Source organism: Myotis nattereri, assembly GCF_964212035.1.
Source record: "Myotis nattereri genome assembly, chromosome: 1".
Taxonomy (NCBI): Eukaryota; Metazoa; Chordata; class Mammalia; order Chiroptera; family Vespertilionidae; genus Myotis; species Myotis nattereri.
In genome coordinates this window covers 141262660-141289257 of record NC_138075.1, presented here as the reverse complement: position 1 = coordinate 141289257, position 26598 = coordinate 141262660, and the positions used below count along the sequence as shown (strand labels likewise).

The window sequence follows — 26598 nt, the reverse complement described above, 5'->3', positions numbered from 1 at the left end:
GTAATTTTTATAATCCTGAATTTCAGATAGCATTTTTTTGTGTGTCTGGATTGAATTGAAAGGGCAAGAAAATATTTTTGCCTGTAATGAAAGGTAACACTATCCTGCAATTGTGTAGTGTCAGAACTCTCTTAATTGTTTTTTAAGAAGTAAAGGGAATTTTTATCTAAGCCTTTAGAGCAGCGATTCTCAACCTGTGGGTCACGACCCCTTTGGGGGGTTGAACGACCCTTTCACAGGGGTCACCCAAGACCATCCTGCATATCAGATATTTACATTATGATTCATAACAATAACAAAATTACAGTTATGAAGTAGCAACGAAAATAATTTATGGTTGGGGGTCACCACAACATGAGGAACTGTATTAAAGGGTCGCAGCATTAGGAAGGCTGAGAACCACTGCTTTAGAGAAACAAAGCACAGTAATATAAAAAAGTAATAAGTAAATGTTTCTTCAAGGATAATGTTGAACTGTTTGTTGGGTAATGATTGATAATATATGAATGGATGCTTCCAAATATAATATATTTTAATTTCTACATAATTTGATATATTTGCTCTGTTTTGCTCTGACATTTTTTATTCTCCCTGAGATTGTCATGTTATTTTATTAACAAAACTATCTTTTTTATTTAGTGCAGAGACAATCTTTAGCCCACATGCTATTCACATTAAGTGAAGTTTGAAGTAATCACCTCCAAATGAATGAAAATTCATTGTAAATCTTGAAAAAGATTTTCCAAAGAATGGCAGTGCCTACCAAAAATATGAAAAACAAAATAATAGAGAAATCCAGTTACAGAAATCCAGAGTTCCAAGTTTTATTTCTGACACTCATTGGGTTTCTTTGTTTCTGTTATTTTCAGTAATATTTTTTTTATAAACACTTAGGTGCCAATGCCTGTACCTTGATATATTATAATACACCTCTTCCAATTTTCTTTATTCCCCATCCTCTTTTCTATTATTTGCTATCTTCCTATCTAATAAAGAGGAATATGCTAATTGACCCTCACACCATCACCAAAGATGGCAGCACCCACAGCCAATAAGGAGGGGATATGCTAATTGACTGCCACACCCTCAAAGAAGGTGGTGCCCACAGCCACAAGAAGGCAGCACCCAGTCCCTTCAGCCCCGTCAGGGCAGCAGGCGCACAGCAAGGCCAGTCCCGCCTCTGGAGACCCCCAGCCCCCTCAGCCCCCCAGGTAACCAGGGCCGGCCAAGGCTTGCATTTCTGGCAGTGGCAGCAGCAGAGGTGTGATGGGGCATTGCCTTCCCCTGATTGCCAGGTCGCCTCCCGCCTCTGAGGGCTCCCAGACTGTGAAAGGGGGCAGGCTGGGCTGAGGCATCCCCCGCATCCAGTGCATGAATTTTCATGCACCGGGCCTCTAGTATATAATAAAAGCCTAATATGTAAATTGACCAAACAGCAGAACGATCTGTCACTATGATGCTCGCTAACCACCAGGGGGCAGACACTCAATGCAGGAGCTGCCCCCAACCGGCAGGCCCCAGGCCTGCAAAGGCAGGTGCAGCGGGGGGCCCCCAGTCACTCCGCTAGTCACCCCACAGAGGGAGGCAACTGGCGGCTGTGAGGAGGGCAGAGCTGGTGAGTGGGTGGCACTAGGCAGGCCAAGGCAGATGCCAGCGGGGGCCAGTCACCCCACAGATCAGCCCTGATCCACTAGCCAGGCCTAGGGAGCTTACCCGTGCACGAATTTGGTGCACCAGGTCTCTATTATACATTTATTTTTTCTGGCTGTTATTTCCATCATAACATTGAATAAAAGAAGGTAAACTATGAATCATTTTTGCATAGGTAACATTCATGAAATGTCAAAAAAAAATACACTTTTATGAAATTATAACATTAGTAGATAGCATATACTTGCACATATGAGCAATGAAGATTTACCTTTCCACACTCATATATGTAACCTTTTCTCTCCTCTCTTTTTTTATAAAGACATCTAAGTTTTCTTCTCCCACAAATTTCAGTCCTACAATACAGTGCTATTAATTATGCTCACCATGAGACCCTCAGGCCTTATTCATCTTATAACTGAAAGTTTTTCCCCCTTTACCAGCCTCTCCTTATTGCCCTATACCCACCCTCAATCCCTCAAGACCAGTATTCAAATATTATACCGAAAATAACCTCTGTTCCATTTTTTCAGGCACAAATCTTTGTTTTGGTTATTAACATAATTTTCCCTTATCAGAATCCTTAAATGCACTGGAAGATCAAGATCTAGATGCGCTCATGGCAGATCTGGTAGCAGATATAAGTGAAGCTGAACAGAGGACAATCCAGGCACAGAAAGAATCTTCTCAGGGTCCGCATCCTCCGGCCCCTCCGGAAGTGTCACATTCCAGTGGCGCGGCCTCTCCTGGTTACGGAGCAAATGTCGTTGCAACTAGTATGAGCCAATATGAGGATGATTTACCGCCTCCACCAGCAGACCCCATGGTAGACCTGCCTCTGCCACCACCACCTCCTGAACCTCTCTCTCAGGTAAGCGCCTGGGGTAGAGACGGCAGGGCCTCTGCTACCCATCATTTTTATTTTCTTCAAAGTGAGGGTGACATTTATAAGTTTGTACCCCGAAAGCTCTGAGATAGTAAGAAATAAGGATACTGAGTATGTTCACTGGAAAGGCAGAGTTCTCTAAAAATAAGACCCTTGGGTGTGTATAAAGAACATATTAAGGCCATAATCAGGAATTAAAGTTTGGATAAAATCTGTATTTATATGCAGCACTTCCTAATAATAATCAACTTTTGAGGGTGTTTTATTAACTTGGTATGAACTGTGGAACTGATTTATACATTTCTGTGTCGCTGGTGCTAACCCAGCACATGAAGAATAGAAAGCATTCCTTACATATTTCTGAATTGAACTAAATGGAATTTTGCTAAATTGGTCAGCCCTGTTCAGTAGGGCAAAGATATATCTAAGAATTACTTGTAATGTAGTTAGGGAAGGGTGTTGTGGACAGGCAGGTGATGAGTACTTGATATTAATACATTTGTAAATACTGGGAAAATAACTAGGACGTCATCTTATAACATTTCTCTCATAAAAGTAAAAAAATATAACTTTTAAGATTTCTTAGAGTAAAGCACTTCCAAAATGTTTTAGCCCTGGCCAGTCGCTCAGTGGTTAGAGCATCCACCTGGGGACCAAAGGGTTGCAGTTTGATTCCTGGTCGAGGGCACATACTTCAGTTGCAGATTCCAGCCCCACCCTGGTCAGGGCACAAGCAACTAATCAATGTGTCTCTCACACTTCAGTGTTTCTATCTCTTTCTCTCCCTCTCTCTCTTTCTCCCCCTCCTCCCTCCCTTCCACCCTCTAAAAATCATTGGAAACTCAGGTGAGGATTAAAATGTATATTAGAGTAAGAATATCACTCAATTTGTTATGACTTCCACATTTGTTGAACTGTGTGATGGTTGGTGTTCATAAATATGACCCTAGTAACCCTGAAAGTTCCTATAATGCCTTTAGAATGAACAGATATTAAATGTAAATCAAATATTAAATCATATTCATTGCTATATTATGTATTTATTGTAGAAAAATTATTTAAAAATTGGTGATCCATAGCCCGGCCGGTGTGCTCAGTGGTTGAGCGTCAACCCAGGAACCAAGAGGTCACAGTTTAATTCCTGGTCAGGGCACATGCTCTGGTTGCAGCCTGATCCCCAGTAGCAGGGGTACAGGAGGTAGCCAGTCGATGATGTTTCTCTCCCATTGATGTTTCTATCTCTATCCCTCGTCCTCTAAAAACCAATAAAAACATATTTATTGTTAAAAATTGGTGATCCATATAGAGCAGAGGCTCTTTTTTTCATTTTTATTGAGCTCTATTTAACATAATATCTGTAAGTTTAAGGTGTACAACACGATGATTTGAATCAGAGATTGTGAAATGATTTCACAATAAGATTAGTTAACACCTCCATCACTCTACATAATTACCTTTTTTGTGTATATGTGGTGAGAACATTTAGATCTACTGTCTTAACAGCTTTCAAGTATATAATATAGCATTTTTTACTGTAGCCACCATGCTGTATGTTAGATTCCCCCAAACTTACCATATAATTGGAAGTTTGTACCTTTTCAGCAACATCTCCCAATTTCCCTCATCTCCCATGCCCTGGCTCCCACCACTCTACTCTCTGTTTCTATGGTTAGATTCCACATTGAAATGAGATCATACAGTATTTGTCTTTCTCTGTATGACTTATCTCACTTAACATAATACCCCAAGGTTCATCCACATTGTAATAAATGGCGGGATTTTCTTCTTTCTTGTGGATGTGTTTATTAGGATATGTTTTTTATTGATTTGAGAGGGGGGGGCACATAGATTGGTTGCCTCCTGTACACTTGGGGACAGGGATCAAACCCACAACCTAGTATGTGCCCTGACCAGAATTGAACCCAAAACGTTTGGTGTACTGATGACACTTCAACCAACTGAGCCACCCAGCTGGGGCTGAAACTGTATACCTATTAAATAATAATTCCCTATTCCCCCTTCCCTGAAGCCCCTGGCAACTACTATTCTACTTTCTATCTCTATGAATTTTTAAAAATATATATGTTATTGATTTTTTTACAGAGAGGAAGGGAGAGGTATAGAGAGTTAGAAATATCGATGAGAGAGAAATATCAATCAGCTGCTTCCTGCACACCACCTACTGGATACGTGCCCACAACCAAGGTACATGCCCTTGACCGAATCGAACCTGGGACCCTTCAGCCCACAGGCCAACGCTCTATCCACTGAGCCAAACCAGTTAGGGCATCTATCTCTATGAATTTAACTATTCTAAGTACCTCATATGAAAATAGTGCTAGAGATGGATGGTGGTTATGGTTGCACAAAAAGTGAATATACTTAGTGCCACTGAAACTGTACACTTAAAATGGTTGTGGTTTTTTTTTAAGCATATAATTTATGGAGGTGCTCAGATCCCTTGAGATACACCTGTAGACTCCTCAGGTTATACCCAAGGTTTGAGCCAAGCAGAGATTTTTTTGGATCAAATATGTGAAGCTCTGCTAGCCTATATTTCTAGGCTGGAGATTTTTGTTATGGTTACTTAATTCTGAAACTCACTTATGTGAAATTTGGTGCCCTATAATATAGCCTTTTGCTAACATAAAGTAAGTAAGACACTAGCAATGGCACAGGTGCTTCCTTGCTGGTATTCTTTCATGGACTGGGTTGGCTGTCATTTTGCAGGAAGAAGAAGAAGCCCAGGCGAAGGCTGATAAAATTAAGCTGGCACTGGAAAAACTGAAAGAGGCCAAGGTCAAGAAGGTAAACTGTATATCACTTTTGCATGGGGAAGTTAAATTAATGGCATTTTATTACACTTCATTACTAAAAAATAAAATGCCAAGTGCTACTTTCCGAATAATCATAATTTTTTAAATTTAGGGACACAGAGAAATGATACAGGTCCTCTTTCTATGACATCAGCTAGCTCCTTCGTGATTGATAAAAAGGAGACTTATGTTAATATACGTGTGGACGTTTTCAAGCCTCTCCACCCAGGGTTCCCTCACACTCAAGGGGCCTCTCTGGTTCCGCTCCGCTGTTAGCTAACAGCAGGGGGCGCCACCGTCTGGGCCCACCTTCCCTGGGTCAGAGCTCAGCTTCTGTTGGCCTTGCCTCCATCTCAGCATTGCTGAGATTGCTTTTGTGCATTTTTCATATTCCCTGAGGCAGCCTCCAGCCTCGCTGCCTGCCCTGGATGTCCAAGTTAATCGCCCAGTAGTTCTCTGGTTTCAGGGGCGCATAGATTTGAGAGACCTGCCCCTAACCTTTTCCCCAATAAACCTGTAGTTTTACTGTGCATTTTTTTGTAGAGCATAGGTTTTTCAGGAGTACATTCGTTATATTATAACAGAAACATCTGTATTTAACCTTAGTAGAAGCATATACCTAATTAAAGTTAATAGTGGTTAATTGATAAATAGAGAGAAAGATGAAACAGTTTTGTCTTATTTCAGTTTCTGAAGCACATGCCATCTGATGCTGAGACTCCTTAAGAGCGTCTCACAATGAAATGAGTTGGGTGAATCATTGTTTTCACATAGGGCATTGGACTTTATGTTCATGGTCCTTTGAATAAAAGTGCTCAATACATGTTGATTGATATTCGATAAATATTCCATGACTATCCCTGGATCCAGACTTATTTTTTTAATCGATTGATATTTAGAGAGAGAAAGAGAAAAACACACACGTCGATTTGTTGTTCTACTTATTCATGCATTCATTAGTTGATTCTTTTTTTAAAATATGTTTTTATTGAATTCAGAGAGGAAGGGAGAAGAAGAGAGAAATAGAAACTTCAGTGATGAGAATACTTGTCATTTTTTAATTTGACAATCTAAGGGAAAAGAGGTCAGTGCCCCTGACTAAGTAGTCAGGTATTGCATGTTTTAAAAATTCTTGTGGCACACCAGTTGAAAATTGATACTATACTGGATTAGAAAAGGGAAGCTTTTCATTCTTGAATCATTTTACCTATAGTGTATCACTGCGATTTAGCAGTGTTATGTGTTAGCATACATACTCTTCAGATTGTAAATGAGATGGAAGCTGTGAAAAATAATAAATATGATTCATTCTTGATAAAAATTACCAGCCTTCTCTTGGTTTTCTTATTTTCTAAGTTTTATAATTAGGGGCATTCATAACTACATGTGGATTAAATTTAGTTTGCAATTTATGCAAAAACAAAATCTTTCATCATTGTCAAATTAGGTGATTTATTTTTTTCTCTCTATATAAAAATAAAACACTGTTATGCCCAGATTTCAAGATCCCCCAAAGATCCACCAGGGAGCGCCGAGTCCAATGCAAAAGCATAGAGTCTTTATTCAAGCCCAGGCTTGTTCCCTCTGCCTCCTTTACCGGCACAGTGGTAGAATGCGAGAGAGCGCCCCATCCCAAGAGAACAAAGAATTTATAGGGCTTGAGGTCGGGGGGTGGGGGCACTCTCAGACCACTGATTTGGTCGATTCTGGTTGGTTGAGTAAGGGCCGGGGGCTAGTGACGCAAGGGCAGGATGCAGCTAGGATCTGGTTACACAAAGACGGGGGTGGCTAGCATACTTTTGGCCTTGAGCTAGTTTCCCTTGCTTTCCCATTGGCTGAGATAAAGGCAGGCTGAGTAACTGATACATTCTGTGGCTTTTGCTTGGAGGAGGGGTTAGGGACACAGCTATCAGTCCTATTCTGTCCTTTCAAACACCAGCATGTTCTATTTTCTCAAGATTTCCTAAGTAAGAATGAAATGTGGTCAAATATCATTAATTTTTCCATCAGGAAAATTAAGTCTTCTAAATCCCAGCATTGGCAATGTTTCCTAGGACATGAAGCTACATTATGGCAGTGATTTTCAATGGCTGTGCCACAAGAACTCTTAAGACATGCAATCCCTGACTATTTAGTCAGGGGCACTGACCTCTTTTCCCTTAGATTGTCAAATAAGAAAATGACAACAGCCAAGACAACAATAGCCATCCAGTGTGAATGAATCAAAATTATACCTTTTTTTTTGTCAGATCAGCAAAAAATGTATTTTTTGGTGTGCCGCAGAATTTTAGAAATTCATTTCTGTGTGCTATGAGATGAAAAACATTGAAAATTGCTGCTTTATTGCAATAATTCTCGGCAGAGATCAATGGGTATGCCTTCCATAGAAAATAAATCATAGTAAAGACCACTATTTAAGGAATATCTCTTTTTCCGTGTAACCCTCTAGGCCAGTGGTCGGCAAACTCATTAGTCAACAGAGCCAAATATCAACAGTACAATGATTGAAATTTCTTTTGAGAGCCAAATTTTTTAAACTTAAACTATATAGGTAGGTACATTGTTATTAACTTAATTAGGATACTCCTAAAGCTTAAGAAGAGCCACACCCAAGGGGCCAAAGAGCCGCATGTGGCTCGCGAGCCACAGTTTGCCGACCACGGCTCTAGGCCTTATTTCGTAAGTCAGGTGAATGTGTCTTTGGCACTGGACCTATCATTTCAAATGCGGCAGAAGACAAACATGAATGCAAGCAACTATCCACCTAGAGGTTTCTGAGCTACCGGTTTTCAAGGTGGAAAAGGTGTTCCTAGGAAGCCTGAATTTGAATGGTACTAGGAGCCAGAAATGCACTTTTCCTGCCTGATTTCTGCATTTTGACACTTGGGAAGACAAGGCACTACATCAAGCATGTCAGACTCGTGGCTCGTGGACCGCATGCCTTGTTTATTTGGCCCATGTTAGCCTTTGAGTTTGACATGCTTGCACTACATGAAGCTTCCACCTGTGGTCCTTGCCTGCTTCTAACCCAGATTTTTATCACCGCCCACGTCCTTGGTTGCTATCAGTAACTCTGCATAACAATCGGTGGGAACTGCACCTTCATCTGTTGACAACATGATGTTCTGAAAATCAGATTAGGTGGAAGTGGGGCAGGAGGGGTAGTTTCCCAGCTTGTTCAGAATCTAACCCAAACTTTTAGGGAGGAAGAAATGTTACCATTTGTATGGCATCTTTCTCCAGTCCACCTAATCACTTTTTAAATAATGATGAGTTTCATTTGTGAATTACCATGACCAAACCTAGGGAAACAAAATAGGCAGAACTTGTCTGTAGCTATTTCACACTTCCCTTTCTAATTTTTCAAGTTAGAATAAAAATTTAAGCCCTAGTGGTTTGGCTCAGTGGATAGAGCATCGGTCCTCGGACTGAAGGGTCCCAGGTTTGATTTCAGTCAAGGGGCGTACCTTGTATGTTGATTGCAGGCTCAATCCCAACCCTGGTCAGGGCACATATGGGAGGCAACCAATCAATGTGTCTCTCTAACACTGATGTTTCTCTCTCCCTGTCTATCCTCCTCCCTTCCACTCTCTGAAAGAAAAAAAAAAGAATAGAAATTTAAGCAAGAGTATCAGATGGTTCTGGTTGGTGATGTTTACAGGATTTCTCTACTGGTTGTGTGTGGAGTAGTTGTGTGCACTGCAGGCTGGGGGTTGGGCAGTGATTGTCTTAGAATTCTTGGGTTGCATGAAAAGGGACCCCGGCTCCAGCCAAACAAAAGAAAAGAATTTGTTACAAAGATGCAGGTGTGGCTTTCAATCAAGAAATGCTTCTGGGCTCCAGGATGAACCTGAATAAGTAACAGACAAATGTCAGGAAAACAGGAAGTCAGCACTTCCTTGGTTCTGTTTGTCTTCTGCCTCCCTCATTAGAATGTAATCTCTTGCCGGGCAAGGACTTTGTTTATTGCACATTTTTCTATTTTTGTGAATTGGTTTCTCCACCTCTATATTCCTAGCACCTTAGACAAGCATTCAGAGTGTGAGTGAATTCATATTGAGTCCATTCGCGGGACACTTTCTTATTTAAATTAACAGAAGCAATAGCAGCTTTGAAACCTTCAATCTTGGTGGCCTTCTTCAGTGGCTGACATTGAGTGGCTGCTCTGTGGCTTTATCCTCAGCTGGTTGTCAAGGTGCACATGAATGATAACAGCACGAAGTCGCTGATGGTGGATGAGCGGCAATTGGCCCGAGACGTTCTAGACAACCTTTTCGAGAAAACCCATTGTGACTGCAGTGTAGACTGGTGTCTTTATGAAATATACCCAGAACTACAACTTGGTAAGTCCCCAAAATCTTTGGGTTTGCTTTACTATGGGTTTTTGTCTATTTTGTCTTTTGGTTGAAAGCCATCAAGACTTCCGAGTCATCACTTCCCTTCTGCCAGATTCAATTCTTGTCTCTTCATTTCTTAGTGAGGAAGAAATGAAGAGGCAAAATTGTAGCAGGTGGCAGACCTTGGGGAAAGTAAGCATTATTACTGTCACTCTCTAGTGACGCATAAAAGAAAGAAAGTAACAGAATGATACTTTGTACTGCATGCTTATAAGCTGAGCAGATTATGGATGGCCTGGGTGTCTGTCTGCTAATGTTTCTTTCGAGTTCCCATTTTTAACTATAGTTTAATTCTGCTTCACATCACTGTCCATTTTCCCTTTCTCCTTCCCACTGGCCTAATGTCTGATACTTTGTCTAGCTGAAGAGGCTCTACCCCAAAGAGCAAAGTAATGTTGATAGAAATTGATCTACTTAAAAAAAAAGAAGAAAGAAAAATTAAGGAAATACTGTTACTTCTCATTCTTAATACCACTCACAGAGCAATTATCTACCTGGAGAGCTTGGTGGCATAGAGAATTTCCTGCTTTCGAAGCTGTCAAAGACAGCAGGAGCCCTGCGTGAGCTCTGGTGCTCTGGAGAGCTGAGTATGATTCAATTCTTGGCGGCGGGGCAGACCGAGAAGCCATGCGAGGTTGTGGATGTATAAGAATGAGTCTTTATTGTAAAAGCCAGTGGACCATATAGCCGTCAGACAAAACAATTCTCCATAGCAAAGTCCATTCCGACAGGCAGCCTGACGCTGGCTGGTTCACATGTACATCTTCCCACAAAAACAGCATTAGTCTCTGTACCCACAGCTATTATCTGAGCAGCCGCACGCTGCCCTCTAGACTCACCACATCACCTCATAGCGGTACCTGAGCTCTCTGGCTCAGCAGCTTCTCCTGTCTCCCCTGCCCAGCACACTGGCTGGTCTCCGTAGCCTCGCAGAGTAACTGCCTCCGAGCTTCTCTCTCAGCACACTGGCTGGTTAACATGGTAGCTGTATCTGAGCTCTCTCTGAGTTCTTAGCCTTACGTCATAGCAATGCCAGCTCTCAGCTCCAGCTGGGCTCTCTTCTCTACTGCACACATAGGACCTACATTCTCTGTGCTTATCGCCTCTCTTCCCTGAGCTCTCTACCCTCAGCTCAGCTGCTCTCTCTCCAGCGGACTCCTGGTCAAAGAAGGCTGAGTTGCCAACAATGACATCAATCACTTTGGCTGCAGAAGGGCACCGTGTACCGCGTGTCCTTGCACCTGCTCATGGTGTCTCGGCCTTGGGCACCCCGATGAGGCTCATGCTCAGAGCGGCCACGGCCATTCTGGTGTATTGACAACAAGGCCTCCGTGCTCCCATTGGTCTTGACTACCCAAGGTCCCTGACGTGGTTCCTTCCCACAGAAGCTTCTAGAGAAATTTTTTTCTGGAGGAAATGGCCTACACTGAAAGAACCTCTTGAAGTTTTTGTCAACTCTGAGTCAAGTACAAAAGTGAAAGCCTTCCCTTATGTTTGGGTTTGGTTCCAATATTCATGTATTGTTTTAAGAGTTTAAGGAATGATGTTTTAGAGTGCTGATCTCATATCTCACAGTTGTTTAAACCAATTATTGCCTAATTCCCCTCCTCACAGAGATAATGTTTACCTCTACCTGAAACTATTTACAGTAAAAAATCCAATGGCTGACCATTATTACTATAGTGTAGGTTCATTTACCATGTTTTTTATGGAAAATAAGTTGAAGACCTGATACACTAAAAGAGTTAATGTAACAGGAATGTTACAGTGTGACATCATCTAAGAAATAGGAGTTTCTAAAAACCTGTGTGAACAGACTGTAAAACTATAGCAGGAGGGGAGGGGAGGGTTTAGGGCAGGGGTGGGCAAACTTTTTGACTCGAGGGCCACAATGGGTTCTTAAAATGGACTGGAGGGCCGGAACAAAAGCATGAATGGAGTGTTTGTGTGAACTAATATAAATTCAAAGTAAACATCATTACATAAAAGGGTACGGTCTTTTTTTTTTTTTTTTTTTTTTTAGTTTTATTCATTTCAAACGGGCCGGATCCGGCCCGCGGGCTGTAGTTTGCCCACAGCTGGTTTAGGGGGTAAGAGATCAACGGGAGGACTTGTATGCATGCATGTAAGCACAACCAACAAACGCAAGAAACTGGGTGGGAGGGGTGGTGGTGAAGGCATGTGGCAGGGGTTAGGGGAGGCTGGGGTGAGGTCAATGGGGAAAGAAAAGGAGACATATGTACTACTATTTGTAATACCTTAAACAATAAAACTTAAAAAATAAAAATAAAACCCTGTGTGAAGTATGAGGCATTGTGCTTAACTCAATACTGTCTTGTTTTTCTTATTTCATCAGAAAGGTTTTTTGAAGACCATGAAAATGTTGTTGAAGTCTTATCAGACTGGACAAGAGACACAGAAAATAAAGTGGTATTTTTGAAGAAAGAGGAAAAATATGCTGTATTTAAAAACCCCCAGGTAAGATAACTTGTATATCAGTAAGCCATATAAAAAGTGGAGGGTTTTTTAAATGTCACCTGTGGAATTCATTCTTGTATGAATGAATTCAAATGAGTAACTCCAGATGATTGCATCATTCATTACCTCACAAAATATCCCAAATGTATTCCTTTCAAAGAAGCATAAACTCAACTCTTAGGCCATATGAAAACTAAGAGTCCTTTGAGAAATCCAGAAAGAAAATAATCCATTTTGATTCATCACCCAAAACACATCAATCCATTGACTAGTCCTTCTTTTGTGTCCTTATTTCTCTTTGGCTACATTAATTCAATATACTTTTATGCACCCTGAGCCATTAATGCTTCATATTTTGAAGATATTGCTTTCTTTGTTCTTCATATTTGGTGCTTATTGATGCTGGGATGACCAAAAGTCACACCTGGAAAATACACAACTTCTTGTGCTTTAGTTCTATAGTCTACATAATAAAAAGCATTATTCTCCATATTTGAAAAGCTTCCTTCAAGTTGTGTGTACAAGGATGTCACAGAAGTCTAGGCTTTCCGACTGTGGCCTCCAGCCGACTGTAATTGCATGATGGTCATTAAGTCTGTTCAGGAAAGTCAAAGAATTTAACTATAGTAGACACAGATGAGAGCTTTGGATATATCCAGACACCTTTAGCTATTACAGGTTAAAAAAAACCCAGGTCTCATTTACTATAGTCAGAATTAAAGGATACTCTAGAGCAGCTTTCTTATAGGAAAATGTTCTTTCCCCTGTACTGTGCTTTTCTCGAGGGTCTTCCCTAGTTGTGTGGTGGCAGACTGACAACAAAGCAGTTAAGTACTGTTGTTTGTGACAAATAGCAAACAGAAATACAAAGTCTTCAAACCATAACTGCCTTCAACCCCACACTTTAATGCCTCTGTTGGTTAGAATGCCATCTGAACTAGAAGCTTATTTCTTCCTCACATACCGGCCCAGACAAAGGCTGGAAGATTTAGTAGAATGGTTCTGCCATGCTGAACTTTCATCTCTGGGTCCAAGGCTGCTTTCCACCTGACCATTTCCAGTCTGTATAAGCGGGGGAAGAGCCAGGGGAGTACACCACCAGACTTCTTACTGCAGAGACCTGGAAATGGCCCTTTTACTTTGCTTATATCCCATTGATCAGAACTTAGTTACATGGTGATATTGAACTAGAAGGGAAGCTGAGAAATGTGGTCTCTACCAGAACAGCTGTTACAGGCACCTCTCACAGACACCAGAGAGGTGTTGTTGAACAGCCTCCTGAGTCAGAGGGTGGGGTCTGGGGGGTGGGGAGGGCCGGGGGGAGGGCTGTCCTCTCCTCAATTCCTGTCTTGTTGTATGAATGAGTTCAAACGAGTAACTGCAGATAATTGTGTTAAATTTATCAGGAAAGTAAAACACGCACATTTATTAAAGGAGCAAAGCAAGTGAAGTTATCTACTGGCATAAAGTATAAATGGGCTCTCTCGGCTAATCTGAGGAGCGAGTTGCGGGGGGGGCGGGGGGGTGTCCCTTATATATTTTTCTATCTGTAGATTTTTTAAATTCCTCTGCCAAATATCTTGGTACAAATTAAATTTCAAGATCCCCCTTTTACTTTGTTGTACTTCCCATGATTTGTGATTATCTTTCCAAGCCCCAATACTGCTGGCTTTTCTGTCCTTGGAGATACATTAATCATTTACTCTCAAGTGTCCTTGGCTGGGAGAAGGTAAGGGCTTGATATTTGCAAGCTGGCTGCAGGCTGCCAAATTGTTTGGCCTTGTTTAATGTTCTTGTCTCAGTTTCCCTATTCCTCCTGCCTTGGAATTTTTCTAGCTTCTTGCTATCCTGTCACACAACCACACACATAGCTAAATTTGGGAAGTTACAGTCAGGGCCACCACTTGTATCACTCCTCCATATTGAGTCTATAAGAATAGTACCCAGCGAGAGAACCAACATGGCAGCAGGCATGGGAGCGAGAGTAAGAATATGAGTGGGTGAGTGGGGGTGAGGGAGAGTGTCCATGGGTATGAATGTGGATGGGCATCTGTTGGTCAGTGGGGGAACTACAGTCAGGCTATTTGGGTGCTCCTGATGGAGGAGCTGCCGGCCACTGCCGCATGCTGCTCAATCAGGCACTTCTCTCTGCTTATAATTGGAGAGCACGCCATTTAGGAGGATCCCCAGGGTCCTCCTCAGGAGGAGACTGCAGGGAGCAGCCATGTCCTAGGTCCCTTAGATGACAGACAAGTGCACACAGCCCTACTGCTGGGACCCAATGCCCCCAATCACACAAGACAGTCTTAGCAACCCAGCATGCTTGAACCTTGGCCCCCGGACAACCTGCCCCCTGCCTTGACGGGCAGTCTGCGCTGACACCTTGGTGATCTACATGCCAGCTTGCCCTGCCCCTTCAATCAGCGGAGCACCTGCCTGCCCCTCTGCCTCGACCAGTGGAGTGTGAGGCCTGCCACCCCTTGGAGCATTGGAACACCTAGCCCACCCCACCTCCTTCACCAGCAGACCCCACCCCACCTTGCCTCCTCTACCAGCTGAGCGCCCAGCCCCCTCTCCTCACTCATACTACCGGACTGCTAAAATGGGGAGACAAAGAAACAACCCTAAAATGAAAGAAAAGGAGGACTCACCAGAAAGGTAACTAACTGAAATGAAGGCAAGCAATTTGTCAGATAAAGAACTCAGAGTACTGGTTAAAAGGATGCTCAAACAACTTAGAACTACAAGAAACTTAATGGGAACTATAAGGAACTCAGTGAGAATGACACTAGCATGAAAAAAAGTAGAAGCAATGAATACGAATCAAGCAGCAGTTAAGAATGACATAGTTTAACTAAAGAATATCCTGGAGAAAAGATGGCGACCAGCAAGAAAGTAGGGAGGGAGAATGTTGAGAGAGTGAGGGAGCAATACAGGAGTGTGTGGACATGTGTGGTGTGTGTGTGTGTGTGTGTGTGTGAGATAGAGACAGATCCTATAAGTCTTCCAGGGGGCTGCCAAACAGAGCAGTCTTAAAAGGCAAAACCCCGCTGCCACCACAAACACTCCGGGGAGAACACCGCTGGCACAGAAATCACGCCATCATGAAGAACATGCTTGAGACTAGGATCCTAGCCTCGCCACCACCCAATCTGGTCTCAGACGCACACCGGGACCCTACAGCCACTCAGGTAAAAGACCTGTGACCACAGCTGCAGACCCGGGGAGACCAAGACTCCAGGCACCCCAGCCGCGGATTTCTGTGAGTCACAGAGCCCATCCCTAACCCCGCCAGTCTTCTGCAGCTACGTAGGAATTGCTAGACCTTCTCCGCATAAGCAAGCCTCCTGCCCACACAGGGAGGCTGCGCTGAATTTGAGCCTGGGCGCATGATCACGGAGTTTGTTTCCCGCAGTGCATAGTCCCGCAACCAGACCCTGGCCCCACTCAGGGCAACTGTACCACCTGACTTTGATTCTGGGTGAGGACGCATGGAAGTCTGTCTCCCACTGCGCAGGAGTGGACCTCCCACCGACACAGGGCAGCTGTGCAACCTGGTCCCCCAAGCAGACCGGGGACCCTCATTTTCCACACGAGAGGCAGCACTGAGCACCAGTGACTTGACTCTGTTTCTCATCACCCACATATGGGTTCCCTGATTCCACGTACACACACACTAAGAGCCAGTGACTCCAATACTCGGCGCATGCCCACACAGGGACCGGATTCTCAGCGCGAGGCCACACCAAGCAATAAAGACTACAATACTCAATTCTCAGTGCAGGAACAGGGGGACACTGACTCCTGGCGCATGCTAGGGGACTCTGATTTTTGGCACACAACAGCAGGGTCTCTTTTTCAGCACCGTGCAGGCAGGGTCTCTCATTCTAGTTGTACACACGAGGCCACACTGAATGCCAGTGACTCTTATCCTGGGCGAGTGGGGCTCCCACAGACCCACGGCGGCCACACGTCTTGGTGTCAGAGCTCTTCAGTGACAGGTGGCGCAAAGCTCCCACAGCACACGGCCCAGGCCGCCACAACTTGGTGATTGGACCTTCTGGTGATAGAACAGAGAGACAACGAAACAACGCACAGAGGAAAGAAAAAGATGAATCACCAAGTAAGGAAATAAGTGAAACTGAGGCAATCAACAAGACAGAAAAAGAATGCAGAGTAATGGTCATACAGTTCATAAAACGGATGGATGAGAATATTAACAACCTATGCAAAAATCAGAAAGAAATCAAAAGTGATATAGCTATAATCAAAAACACCATGGAAGGTTTCAACAGTGGACTAGAAGAAGCAGAGGACCAAATCAGTGAGTTAAAAGAAAAGGTAGAGAAACAAGCCCAATCTGAACAGCAACTGGAGAAAAAAATTAAAAATCAGGAGGAGAGCCTAAGGGAGCTTTGGGACAACACAAAACAACGTAACATATGTATAATAGGGGTGGCAGAAGGACAAGAAGAGCAGCAAGGTTTAGAGAATCTATTTAAAGAAATAATGACAGAAAATTTCCCTGATAAGGAGAAGAAAAAAGTTACACAAGTACAGAATCCCAAGCAAGATGAATCCCAAAGACCCACACCAAGACAAGTCATAACTACAATGGCAAATGTTAACGACAAAGAGAGAATCTTAAAAGCTGTAAGAGAGAGCCGAAACCGGTTTGGCTCAGTGGATAGAGCGTCGGCCTGTGGACTGAAAGGTCCCAGGTTCGATTCCGGTCAAGGGCATGTACCTGGGTTGCGGGCACATCCCCAGTAGGGGGTGTGCAGGAGGCGGCTGATCGATGTTTCTCTCTCATCGATGTTTCTAACTCTCTATCTCTCTCCCTTCCTCTCTGTAAAAAATCAATAAAATATATTTAAAAAAAAAAAAAAAAGCTGTAAGAGAGAGACAGAGAGTTACTTACAAAGGATTCCCCATCAGATTATCAAATGACTTCTCAAGAGAAACAAGAAACACATCAAGCTAGAAGGGAATGGAATGAAGTGTACAAAGTGATGCAAAGCAAAGGTCTGAATCCAAGAATACTCTATCCAGCAAGACTATCATTCAAAATTGAAGTGGAAATCAGGAGCTTCTCAGACAAAAAAAGACTAAGGGAGTTTATCACTACCAAGCCAGCAATGCAAGAAAGGCTAAAGGCAATGCTGTAAAAAGAAGAAATAGAAAGGGAGGAAGGAACACAGGAATAAAGTTCAGAAATCTCTACAAACAAGTACCTATGAATAATAACATTAAACGTAATATGGATTAAATGCTCCAATCAAAAGACATCGAGTGACTGACTGGATAAGAAAACATGACATATACATATGCCGTCTACAGGAGACTAACCTCAGAACAAAGGACTCACACAGACTGAACTTGAAGGGATGGAAAAATATCTATTAGGTCAGTGGTTCTCAACCTTCCTAATGCCACGACCCTTTAATACAGTTCCTCATGTTGTGGTGACCCCCAACCATAAAATTATTTTTGTTGCTACTTCATAACTGTAATTTTGCTACTGTTATGAATCGTAATGTAAATATCTGATATGCAGAATGTATTTTCATTGTTACAAATTGAACATAATTAAAGCATAGTGATTAATCACAAAAACAATATGTAATTATATATGTGCTTTCCGATGGTCTTAGGCGACCCCTGTGAAAGGGTCGTTCGACCCCCAAAAGGGTCGTGACCCACAGGTTGAGAACTGCTGTATTACGCAAATGGAAATGAAAAAAAAAAAAAGCAGGGGTAGCAATACTTATATCTGACAAAATACACCTCAAAGTGAAGACCATAACAAGAGACAAGGAAGGCCACTTCATAATTATAAAGGGATCAATAAAACAAGAGGATAATAACTCTGGTAAAGATTTATGTGCCCAATGCAGGAGCAGCCACATACATAAAAAAAAAAAAAAACTTATAGAAGACATCAGGGAAGAGATTGACAGCAACACAATCATAGTAGGAGACTTTAATAGCTCATTAACATCACTGGATAAATCCTCTAGACAAAAAATTAGCAAAAAATCTTCACCCTAAATGACTCACTAGATCAGATAGACTTAATTGACATCTTCAGAACATTCAACCCCAAAACTACAGAATATACATTCTTCTCAAGTGCACATGGAACATTTTCAAAGAGACCACATATTGGGACACAGGCAAAGTCTCTCCTAATTCAGGGGGATTGAAATCATATCAAGCATCTTCTCAGATCACAATGACATAAAATTAGAAATCAACTACAGTAAAAACAATCACAAAAATTCAAACACTTGGAGGCTAAATAGCATACTATTAAACCATGAGTGGGTTACCAAAGAGATTAGAGAAGAAATAAAAAGCATCCTGGAAACAAACAACAATGAAAACACAACAATCCAAAATCTTTGGGATACAGTGAAAACAATCCTGAGAGGGAAGTTCATAGCATTACAGGCCTACCTCAAAAAACAAGAAAAATGGTAATAAACCATCTAATTCTGCAACTTGAAGAATTAGAAAGATAGCAACAACAAAAAAACACCAGAGTGAGCAGAAGGAAGAAAATAATAAAGATCAGAGTGGAAATAAATGACATAGAGACCAAAAAAAAACAATACAAAAGATCAATGAAACCAAGAGCTGATTCTTTGAAAGGATAAACAAGATTGACAAACCTCTAGTCAGGTTCACCAAGAAGCAAAGAGAGAGGACCCAAATAAACAAAATCAGAAACAAAAGAGGTGTAAAAACAACAGACCCCACAGAAATATGGAGAATCATAAAAAAATACTATGAGCAACTCAAACAAACTGGTCAACCTAGAAGAAATGTACATATTCCTAGAAAAATACGACTTTCCAAAACTCAACCAGGAGGAATAAAAAAATTTGAATAGGCCAATAACTATGGAGGAAATTGAAGCAGTAATCAAAAACCTCCAACAAACCAAAGCCCAGGACCAGGCGGCTTCACAGGGGAGTTTTATCAAACATTCAAATAAGAAATAAAACCTATCTTCCTCAGACTATTCCAAAAAATTCAAGAGGAAGGCACACTTCCAAGTTCATTCTATGAAGCCAGCATTACCCTAATCCCAAAACCAGATAAAGACAACACAAAGAAAGAGAATTGAAGGCCAATATCCCTCATGAACATAGACACCAAAATTCTCAACAAAATTCTAGCAAATCGAATCCAGCATTACATTAGAAAGATAATATACCATGACTAAGTGGGATTTATTCTGGGGATGCAAGGATGGTACAATATCCGCAAAAAAATAAATGTGATACAGCACATAAACAAACTGAAAGATAAAAACCGTATAATCATATCCATTGATGCAGAAAAGGCATTTGACAAAAATCCAACACCCTTTCTTGATAAAAACTCTCACAAGGTGGGAAGAAGGATCTTACCTCAACATAATAGAAGCCTTATATGACAAACCCACAGCCAACATCATACTCAATGGGAAAAACTAAAACCCTTTCCCCTAAGAACAGGAACAAGGCAAGGATGCCCACTTGCACCACTCCTGTTCGACATAGTACTGGAAGTACTAGCCATAGCGATCAGACAAGAAGAAATAAAAGGCATCCAAATTGGAGAAGCAGAAGTAAAATTTTCATTATTCTCAGATAACATGATATTGTACATAGAAAAGAACTTATATGCATATATGCAAAACCCATGGACACAGACAATGTGCAGTGAAGGCCTGGGGAAGGGATGGGAGTGAGGTGAAGGGTTTAATGGAAGAAAAAAGGAGACATCTATAATGCTTCCAACAATAAAGATAATTTTTTTTAAAAAAAAAGAATTGTGCCCAGCAGTTGTGTAACATGGCTATACTATTGTTAAGTAAGAAGAGGAAGAGAAGAATGGGTATTAGTGGATGTCTGCATTTTGTCACAGTGTCTAATGAATTAGTGCACAAGACATAACTACGTTCTAGGAATTTTTAGAAACTAAACATACCCACTCAGTTACTACTCACATCAGATGTAGAGCATCTTAACAGTGCCTCCCTCTGCCCTTCCCCAGCTGTTAGCCCCATTACAAAGGCATTCACCATTCTGATCTCTCCTAGTATTGCCTTTTCCTCTTTCTGAACTTTATGTAAAATGTAATGACATCATAGTCTCTTCTGTGGTTAGCTTTTTAAATCCAGCTTTCATTTGTACTGTTGCATATAGAATAACTTACTCTTTTTCCCTGCAGTTTAGTATTCCATTGTGTGATTTTACCAAAATATGTTTATTCATTATATTATTGATGGACATTTGATTTGTTTCTAGTTTGGGGCTTTAACAAGTAACACTGTTGGGAACATTCTTGCACATACATGTCTTCATTGAACACATGTAGACTTTTCTCTTGCATACAGACCTATGAGTGCAATTGCTGAATCATAGCTTATGCATATATTTGGCTTTAGTAAATAGTACCAAGCTGTATTCCAGAGTGACTCTATGATTTGCCCTCTCGTTAGCATTGTATGAGAATTCTTGTACTTCCAGATGCTTGCCAGCCGTTGGTGTTACCAGGTTTTTTGGGTTTTGTTTGTTTGTTTGGGGGGGGGGGGTGCTTTTTTTTTTTTTTTTAGCTGTTCTTTGTGGGTGTGTAGTGTTCTCTCCTATGGTTTTAAGTTGAATTTTCCTATTGCCACTGATTTGAGTATGTTTTCAAGTGTTTATTTCCATTTGAATACCCATTTAATCCTCACCCGAGGATATTTTTCCATTGATTTCTAGGAGAGTAGGAGAGAGCGGGAAAGACAGAAACATTGATGTGAGAGAAACACATCGATTGGTTGCCTCATGCATGTGCCTTGATTAGGGCCCGGGCTGGGGAGGAGCCCACAACCAAGGTATGTGCCCTTAACTGGAATCAAACCCAAGACCCTTTGGTTCACAGGCCGACACTCTATCCACTGAGCCAAACTGGCTAGGGATTTTCTACTTATTTTTGTGGAGCTTTGATCACTGTGTCAAGCTACTGTGTCATAGGGGTGAGCAGAAATCTTTCTAGTGAATTTTTTGGGATAATAATATGTTCGTATTATAAGTAAATAGTTCTCCTAATTTACAAGCAAATATAAAGGCCAAAATTGAAATGGATGCATTTTTTAAGGGACTGATTTTAACTATTTCTATTTTCTCAATGTTTGGTTGAACAATCTATCTTCTGATCAGTAGTCTTCATGGATACTATTTGGACCATTTTCCAGGTTGAGTTTGCATGAGACCCTTCCCCTGGAAATACTTTTCTATCTATCTTACCACCTTCTCCTGGAGATAATAATTTCCTACAACTTTCTTCTGAATCCTAAAGTTCACTGATTGTATAGATATGTTGTTGGTAAAGTTTTTCAGATTGGTATTTCTCCTGAGGTCCTACAGTATTTTGTCATAAGCAAGATGTTGGTTCTTCCTCTTCACTCATCCTAGATCAGGGCAAGATTGGTCTACAGTCGATATCTGTCAACAGGCAAAGTCCATGGTTTGCCCTTATCCCTACTCTCTATGTCTCTGTGCAGTGGGCACTTTTTCTCTTTAGGGTTAGGACTTCGTTCTTACAGAAACATGACTTATGAAATAGAGATGATGAGTGAATTGCTATCTGCAGGAGGTTATGAGATGGAAGATTCTGAAGCCGCTGAGAGTAGGCAGAGGTACTGTTCATGGTTTGTTCTGCCACCTCAACGCCTGTCGAAGCTGGTGGAGCCTAACGCCTGGCCAGGACTCAGCGCCTTCCTGTTTGGCAGCAGAACAAAGGCCAGTGGCGTCAGGCTGGTGGTTTACACTAACATCCCTCTCAGGTACCCTACCAGAAACCCAAAACTTTAGGAATAGACGTCAAACAAGCTAAACTGGCTAAGAGTGAAATAGAGATTAAACGAGAAAGAAAAAACTTGAAAAGTGGGCCAAAAGTCTTAAAGACAAATACACAGCAGGGAAATTTTTTAACTAATATGGTGGTTCTGCACTATGGAGAATGGGCTTGGAGGAAGCAAAGCAAAAGCTGCCTTGTTATGGAGAGATGGTTACAGAAGCCCAGCAAGAGGTGATAATAGAATGGAGGGCACTGGGAGGTGTTTAATAGGAGGAAGAATTTGCAATATATGGTGAATAATTGGGAGGCATAGAAGGAGGAGGCAGGAATGACAATGACACTCTGGTTTCAGACTCAGGAATTAGTTAGATTCTGGCGCCATTCACTGAGGTGATTCTGGTCAGGGCACGTGCCTGGATTGTGGGCTCAGGCCCCAGGAGGGGGCATGTAGGAGGCAGGCAGTAGATGATTCTCTCTCATCATTGATGTTTCTATCTCTCTTTCCCTCTCTCTTCCTCTCTGAAATCAATAAAAAAAAATATGTTTTTTTTTAAAAGGAATTCCACCAGGATTTTATAACACATCACCCCATTAAAAATGAGGAAACACAGGGCAATGAATTCCCATACTGGTTTCTGTTGTGCCCTATTCCTTTAAAGAGAGACTTACCAGCTCTTTGGGACACTCACTGTTTTAGCTTCACCCCTAAGGTGCAGGAACCACGCATGAGCCTAACGATTGGGTCCTGGCGAGGATCCAAGATGGTCAGTGGTTCTTCAGAGCCATCGCTGAAGTCTGAGTGCGCAGACACTGCCACAAGCTGTCATTGGGGTTCGGTTGGTCATGAGGACAGAAACTGCCCTAATTAGAATTTTTTCAAAAGTCATTGTTGAAAAGATACAGACAAATGAAAGGAAGCATGACCAGGACTTTCAGGGGCTGGAGCGGGGACCACGGCCAGCAGCATCTTGACCCCAGCCCTCCCTCAGCCTGTTTCCCTCTCTCACTCTGTCCCTCCTCAAGCTCTGTCCTTCCTCTCAGCAGACCCCCCAATTCTGCTCACTCGTCTCTTCCCACATAGAGATCTCTGCTCACAAAGATGCCTCTATGAACGGACACCAAAATTCTGTGCTTGATACTCCCTTGAAGAAGTTTGAAAAGCTATGTATACCTCACGCATTTGTATGTTGACATACACAGTTTTTCTCAGTTTAAATAAATGCAAATAATGCAGTGTGCAGCATATTATAAATGTTGACATTTTCAAAAGCTATCCAACAAAAAATTCTCTACAGTTCTATGGCAATTTAATTCTCACTAGCATCCATTTAAGGTTTGGGTTTATTTCTTTTAAATAAGTTTTATATTTTAGAGCTGCTGTAGGTTCACAGTGAGCAGGGGAGTGGCTGGCTGAGGGTCAGAACAGGGACCCTTTACAGCGAGGTGTCAAAACAGGGGCCCCTCTTACCTGGGTGGTACTGCCTCTTTTGGGTAAAGAGTTTTGGGGCAGTAGAACCTTCCTGTCCTAATAAAAGCAGCTTTATTCAAGAAGCAGCTTCGTTTTTTCAGTCTGCTTGTCATTAGGAAAGTCCTTCCCAGTTGATTCTTCGCAGGGGGTCTGCTCCTCCTGAGAAAGGGCCAGATGTTCACATGGAAGTCAGCCGCACCCTAAAGGGTTTTGTTTCCCTGGCTGTGCTGGCATGTAGCCCTGCTATGCAAAGACCAGTGTCGGTGCCTGAAACAGAGAGTCCTACGGACTGAGGACCGTGTCTGGTGAGGGAGCAGCACTTCCGTGTTCACATTGGCCATTCATCGCTAGTCTCCAGAAAATCTGTGTTTCAGAGAAGGTATTGGCTTTTATTTCTCTTAATAACATCTTTTATTTTCCTGACTTCAAATATAATATCAACTTACTGTTTCTAAAAAGTTGAAAAATGAGAGAGGAACTTTAAATCATCCATGATCCCACACTCTGACAATAATCACTATCGATACATTAGGCAATTTCCATTCCTTCGTTTGTTCTGTTCCTTGACTGAAATTTGGTGGTGGTTGTGTTTTACCGTTGGCTGCTTGAAGGAGGAACAGAGAGAGATACAACTTCCTCCTTCCCCTCAGGTGTAGCAGGGCGCCAGCCACGGGGAGAGAAAGGCGCCTCATGGCATCTTCCCTCCACACCTTCCCAACCTCCCTCTCCCACCAAGCTTCATCGTGACCACCCAGGGCCAGGCCCAGCGGCAGCGGTCATACAGTAATCCAGTAATCACATGTATGGTCCCCAGGCTACTGTTTTAAAGCAGAGTCAGCCCTTGGCTTCAGTACATAGATCCTCTCACCAGCCGGAGTGGGTGTGTGTATTAGTCAGGGTTTGGATGGATGAAAACAGCCTCGGGATCCCAGTAGCTTGCAGCTATAGACATTTCCCCTCTCCATGCCTGCAGGCCAGCTGTTCTTGGCTCCGGATGGTGAGTCAAATTCAGGTAGTTCCGCATGCCTCTTACTGTCCTCAGCCCAGCAGCTACTTGTGACACAGCCTTCTCATGGTGAGTGGCAAAAGGGCAGGAGAATGAGTGGAAACATGCCACCACCTCGCAAGTCCTCTGCTCACAGTTGTGCACGGACCCTTCCACCTACATGCTGTTGGCCAAACAAGTCAGGGAGCCAAACCCAGCATCAGCGGGACCAGGGAATGAGCACTGCCCATTCTAGGCAGGCACTGCACAGTCACCTGACCACGGGCAGCAGGGGTATCCTGGCACAGGGCGGTAGAGAAGAGTTGGGAGTGGTGGTCAGGCCTTCCTCGGATGTGCTGTATTAATCCAGCCAGACCCGTGTTCACTGGTGGTCCACAGAGACCCAATATTTAACCACATCTGGGCCTTTGTACGTGCTTTTCTTCCTGCCTCAAATGCTCTCCTTATTCCTTTTTTCTTATCTGAATATTGAACATCTTCCAAGATCTAGTCAGACTTTGACCTTCTCTGTAAAGTCTTCCTTGATCATGTTGGCCCACAGTGATGTCTTCCTCTCTGAAAACCTATGGAATTTCACTCATTTTGAATTTATGAAGTATCTTCTATAGCTCCCCTACCTACAGATACATACAGGGGTGGACAAAAGTAGGTTAATAATAATAAATCATACAATAATTAACAAATAAATAATAATACAAGAAAAACTTTTTTTTGCGTGCTCACTCTGTAAGCCTACTTTTGCCAATCCCTGTTCATAGTCATCTGTCCATCAATCTATTTCTATTTATCTTCTCAATGTGATAGAAAGCTTCTTAAAAACAGAGATATTTTACATGTAAAGGCTACTCACAGATATTTATTTTTGGACTGATAACTGTTTGCTTGATTTACTCTTTATTTCAAGAAGGGTTCTATTTAAGCAAGTAATGTATTTGCTTGCTGTTTCTTTCCTATCCGGCTGTCCCACATCTTACATTTTCAAAATCTATGTGGAAGGGATCAAGCTGTGACTGAATTCACCTGATTGTCCAGTTTCTTTTGCATCAGATAATGAGTTAACTCCCGAGTTCTGCTGCTGCTACAGAGCAGCTCACAGTGAGCCGGCTGACCAGGTGACAGGTGGAAGTCCTGGCCAAGGGCAGTCAGTCCCTTCTAAGGACCGCCCTCCTGTTCTCAGCTCAGATTTACTTTGTGGTTTTGCATTCTCATCAGAACCAAAGCACAGTGTAGCACCATACAGGGAAAGGGAGGAAAGTTATTCAGAAGTTGAAAAAGAGAGGGATCTCAGAGAAAAAAAGTCTCAGAGAAAGATATGGCTCAGATCCGGACCCCAGTGAGTGGGGCCCTTCACAGTTTAGAAAGACCCTTATCTGACCCTGCAGAGGGTGACACACTCTCTCCTGTTCCCAGGTGAGGATGAAAAGCACATGCCATGGAGTGTTCTCCTTTCATTCTTTCAACTTGTACATTTCCAGGGCCCTCAAGCAAGGTGTGCTTGCTAGCGGCCCTCTCAGCGTTCACTCTCATGACTGGGTCATCTCGCCTTTTATTGTGGTAAAATATGCCGGTACATAATGTAGAAGTGACCATTTTAACCATTTTTAAGTTACAGTCCGTGGCATTAAGTACATCCACACTGCTGCGCTGGCTTCTCTCCTGTGGGATTTAGAGCTGAGAAAACTTAGGAAAAACTCAAAGCTCTGGCACTGCCTGGCCTTGGGCAAATCACTTAATCCTTCTGCTTTCCTGACCTTTATCATAGCAATGGCACCCGTGTTACGGGGTTGTTCTTGAATGGCTGAAATGAAAAGCATACCCAGAAGGCCTTAGTGTAGAGTCCTGGCAGGTAGTATTTGTTATCGATTATAGCTAGTCATAGTCTTCAAGCCAAACATGTAAAATTAAGATAGTTTCTGAACTCTATATGAAATCACATTAATTCACAATCTACTATCCATCCAAATAACAAGTAGAACTTAAAAGCCTTGAAAACATATTACAAGATAATTCAATAAAAAATTTATCAAAGGAATTGCACTTGACTTTTTCCCTCTGTTTAA

The 26598-nt window shown here is 42.2% G+C and overlaps 1 protein-coding gene across 1 annotated transcript in view; it reads left to right on the top strand.

Annotated features, from left to right (window-relative positions):
- The window catches only part of APBB1IP (amyloid beta precursor protein binding family B member 1 interacting protein), a 106511-nt gene that overhangs the window by 51153 nt on the left and 28760 nt on the right, over positions 1-26598 (top strand). Inside the window, exons 4-7 of the mRNA XM_081104262.1 lie at positions 2229-2521; positions 5267-5344; positions 9536-9695; positions 12106-12227. Of these exons, the coding sequence (XP_080960388.1) occupies positions 2229-2521; positions 5267-5344; positions 9536-9695; positions 12106-12227 (653 nt within the window). The remainder of the gene's footprint in view (positions 1-2228; positions 2522-5266; positions 5345-9535; positions 9696-12105; positions 12228-26598) is intronic.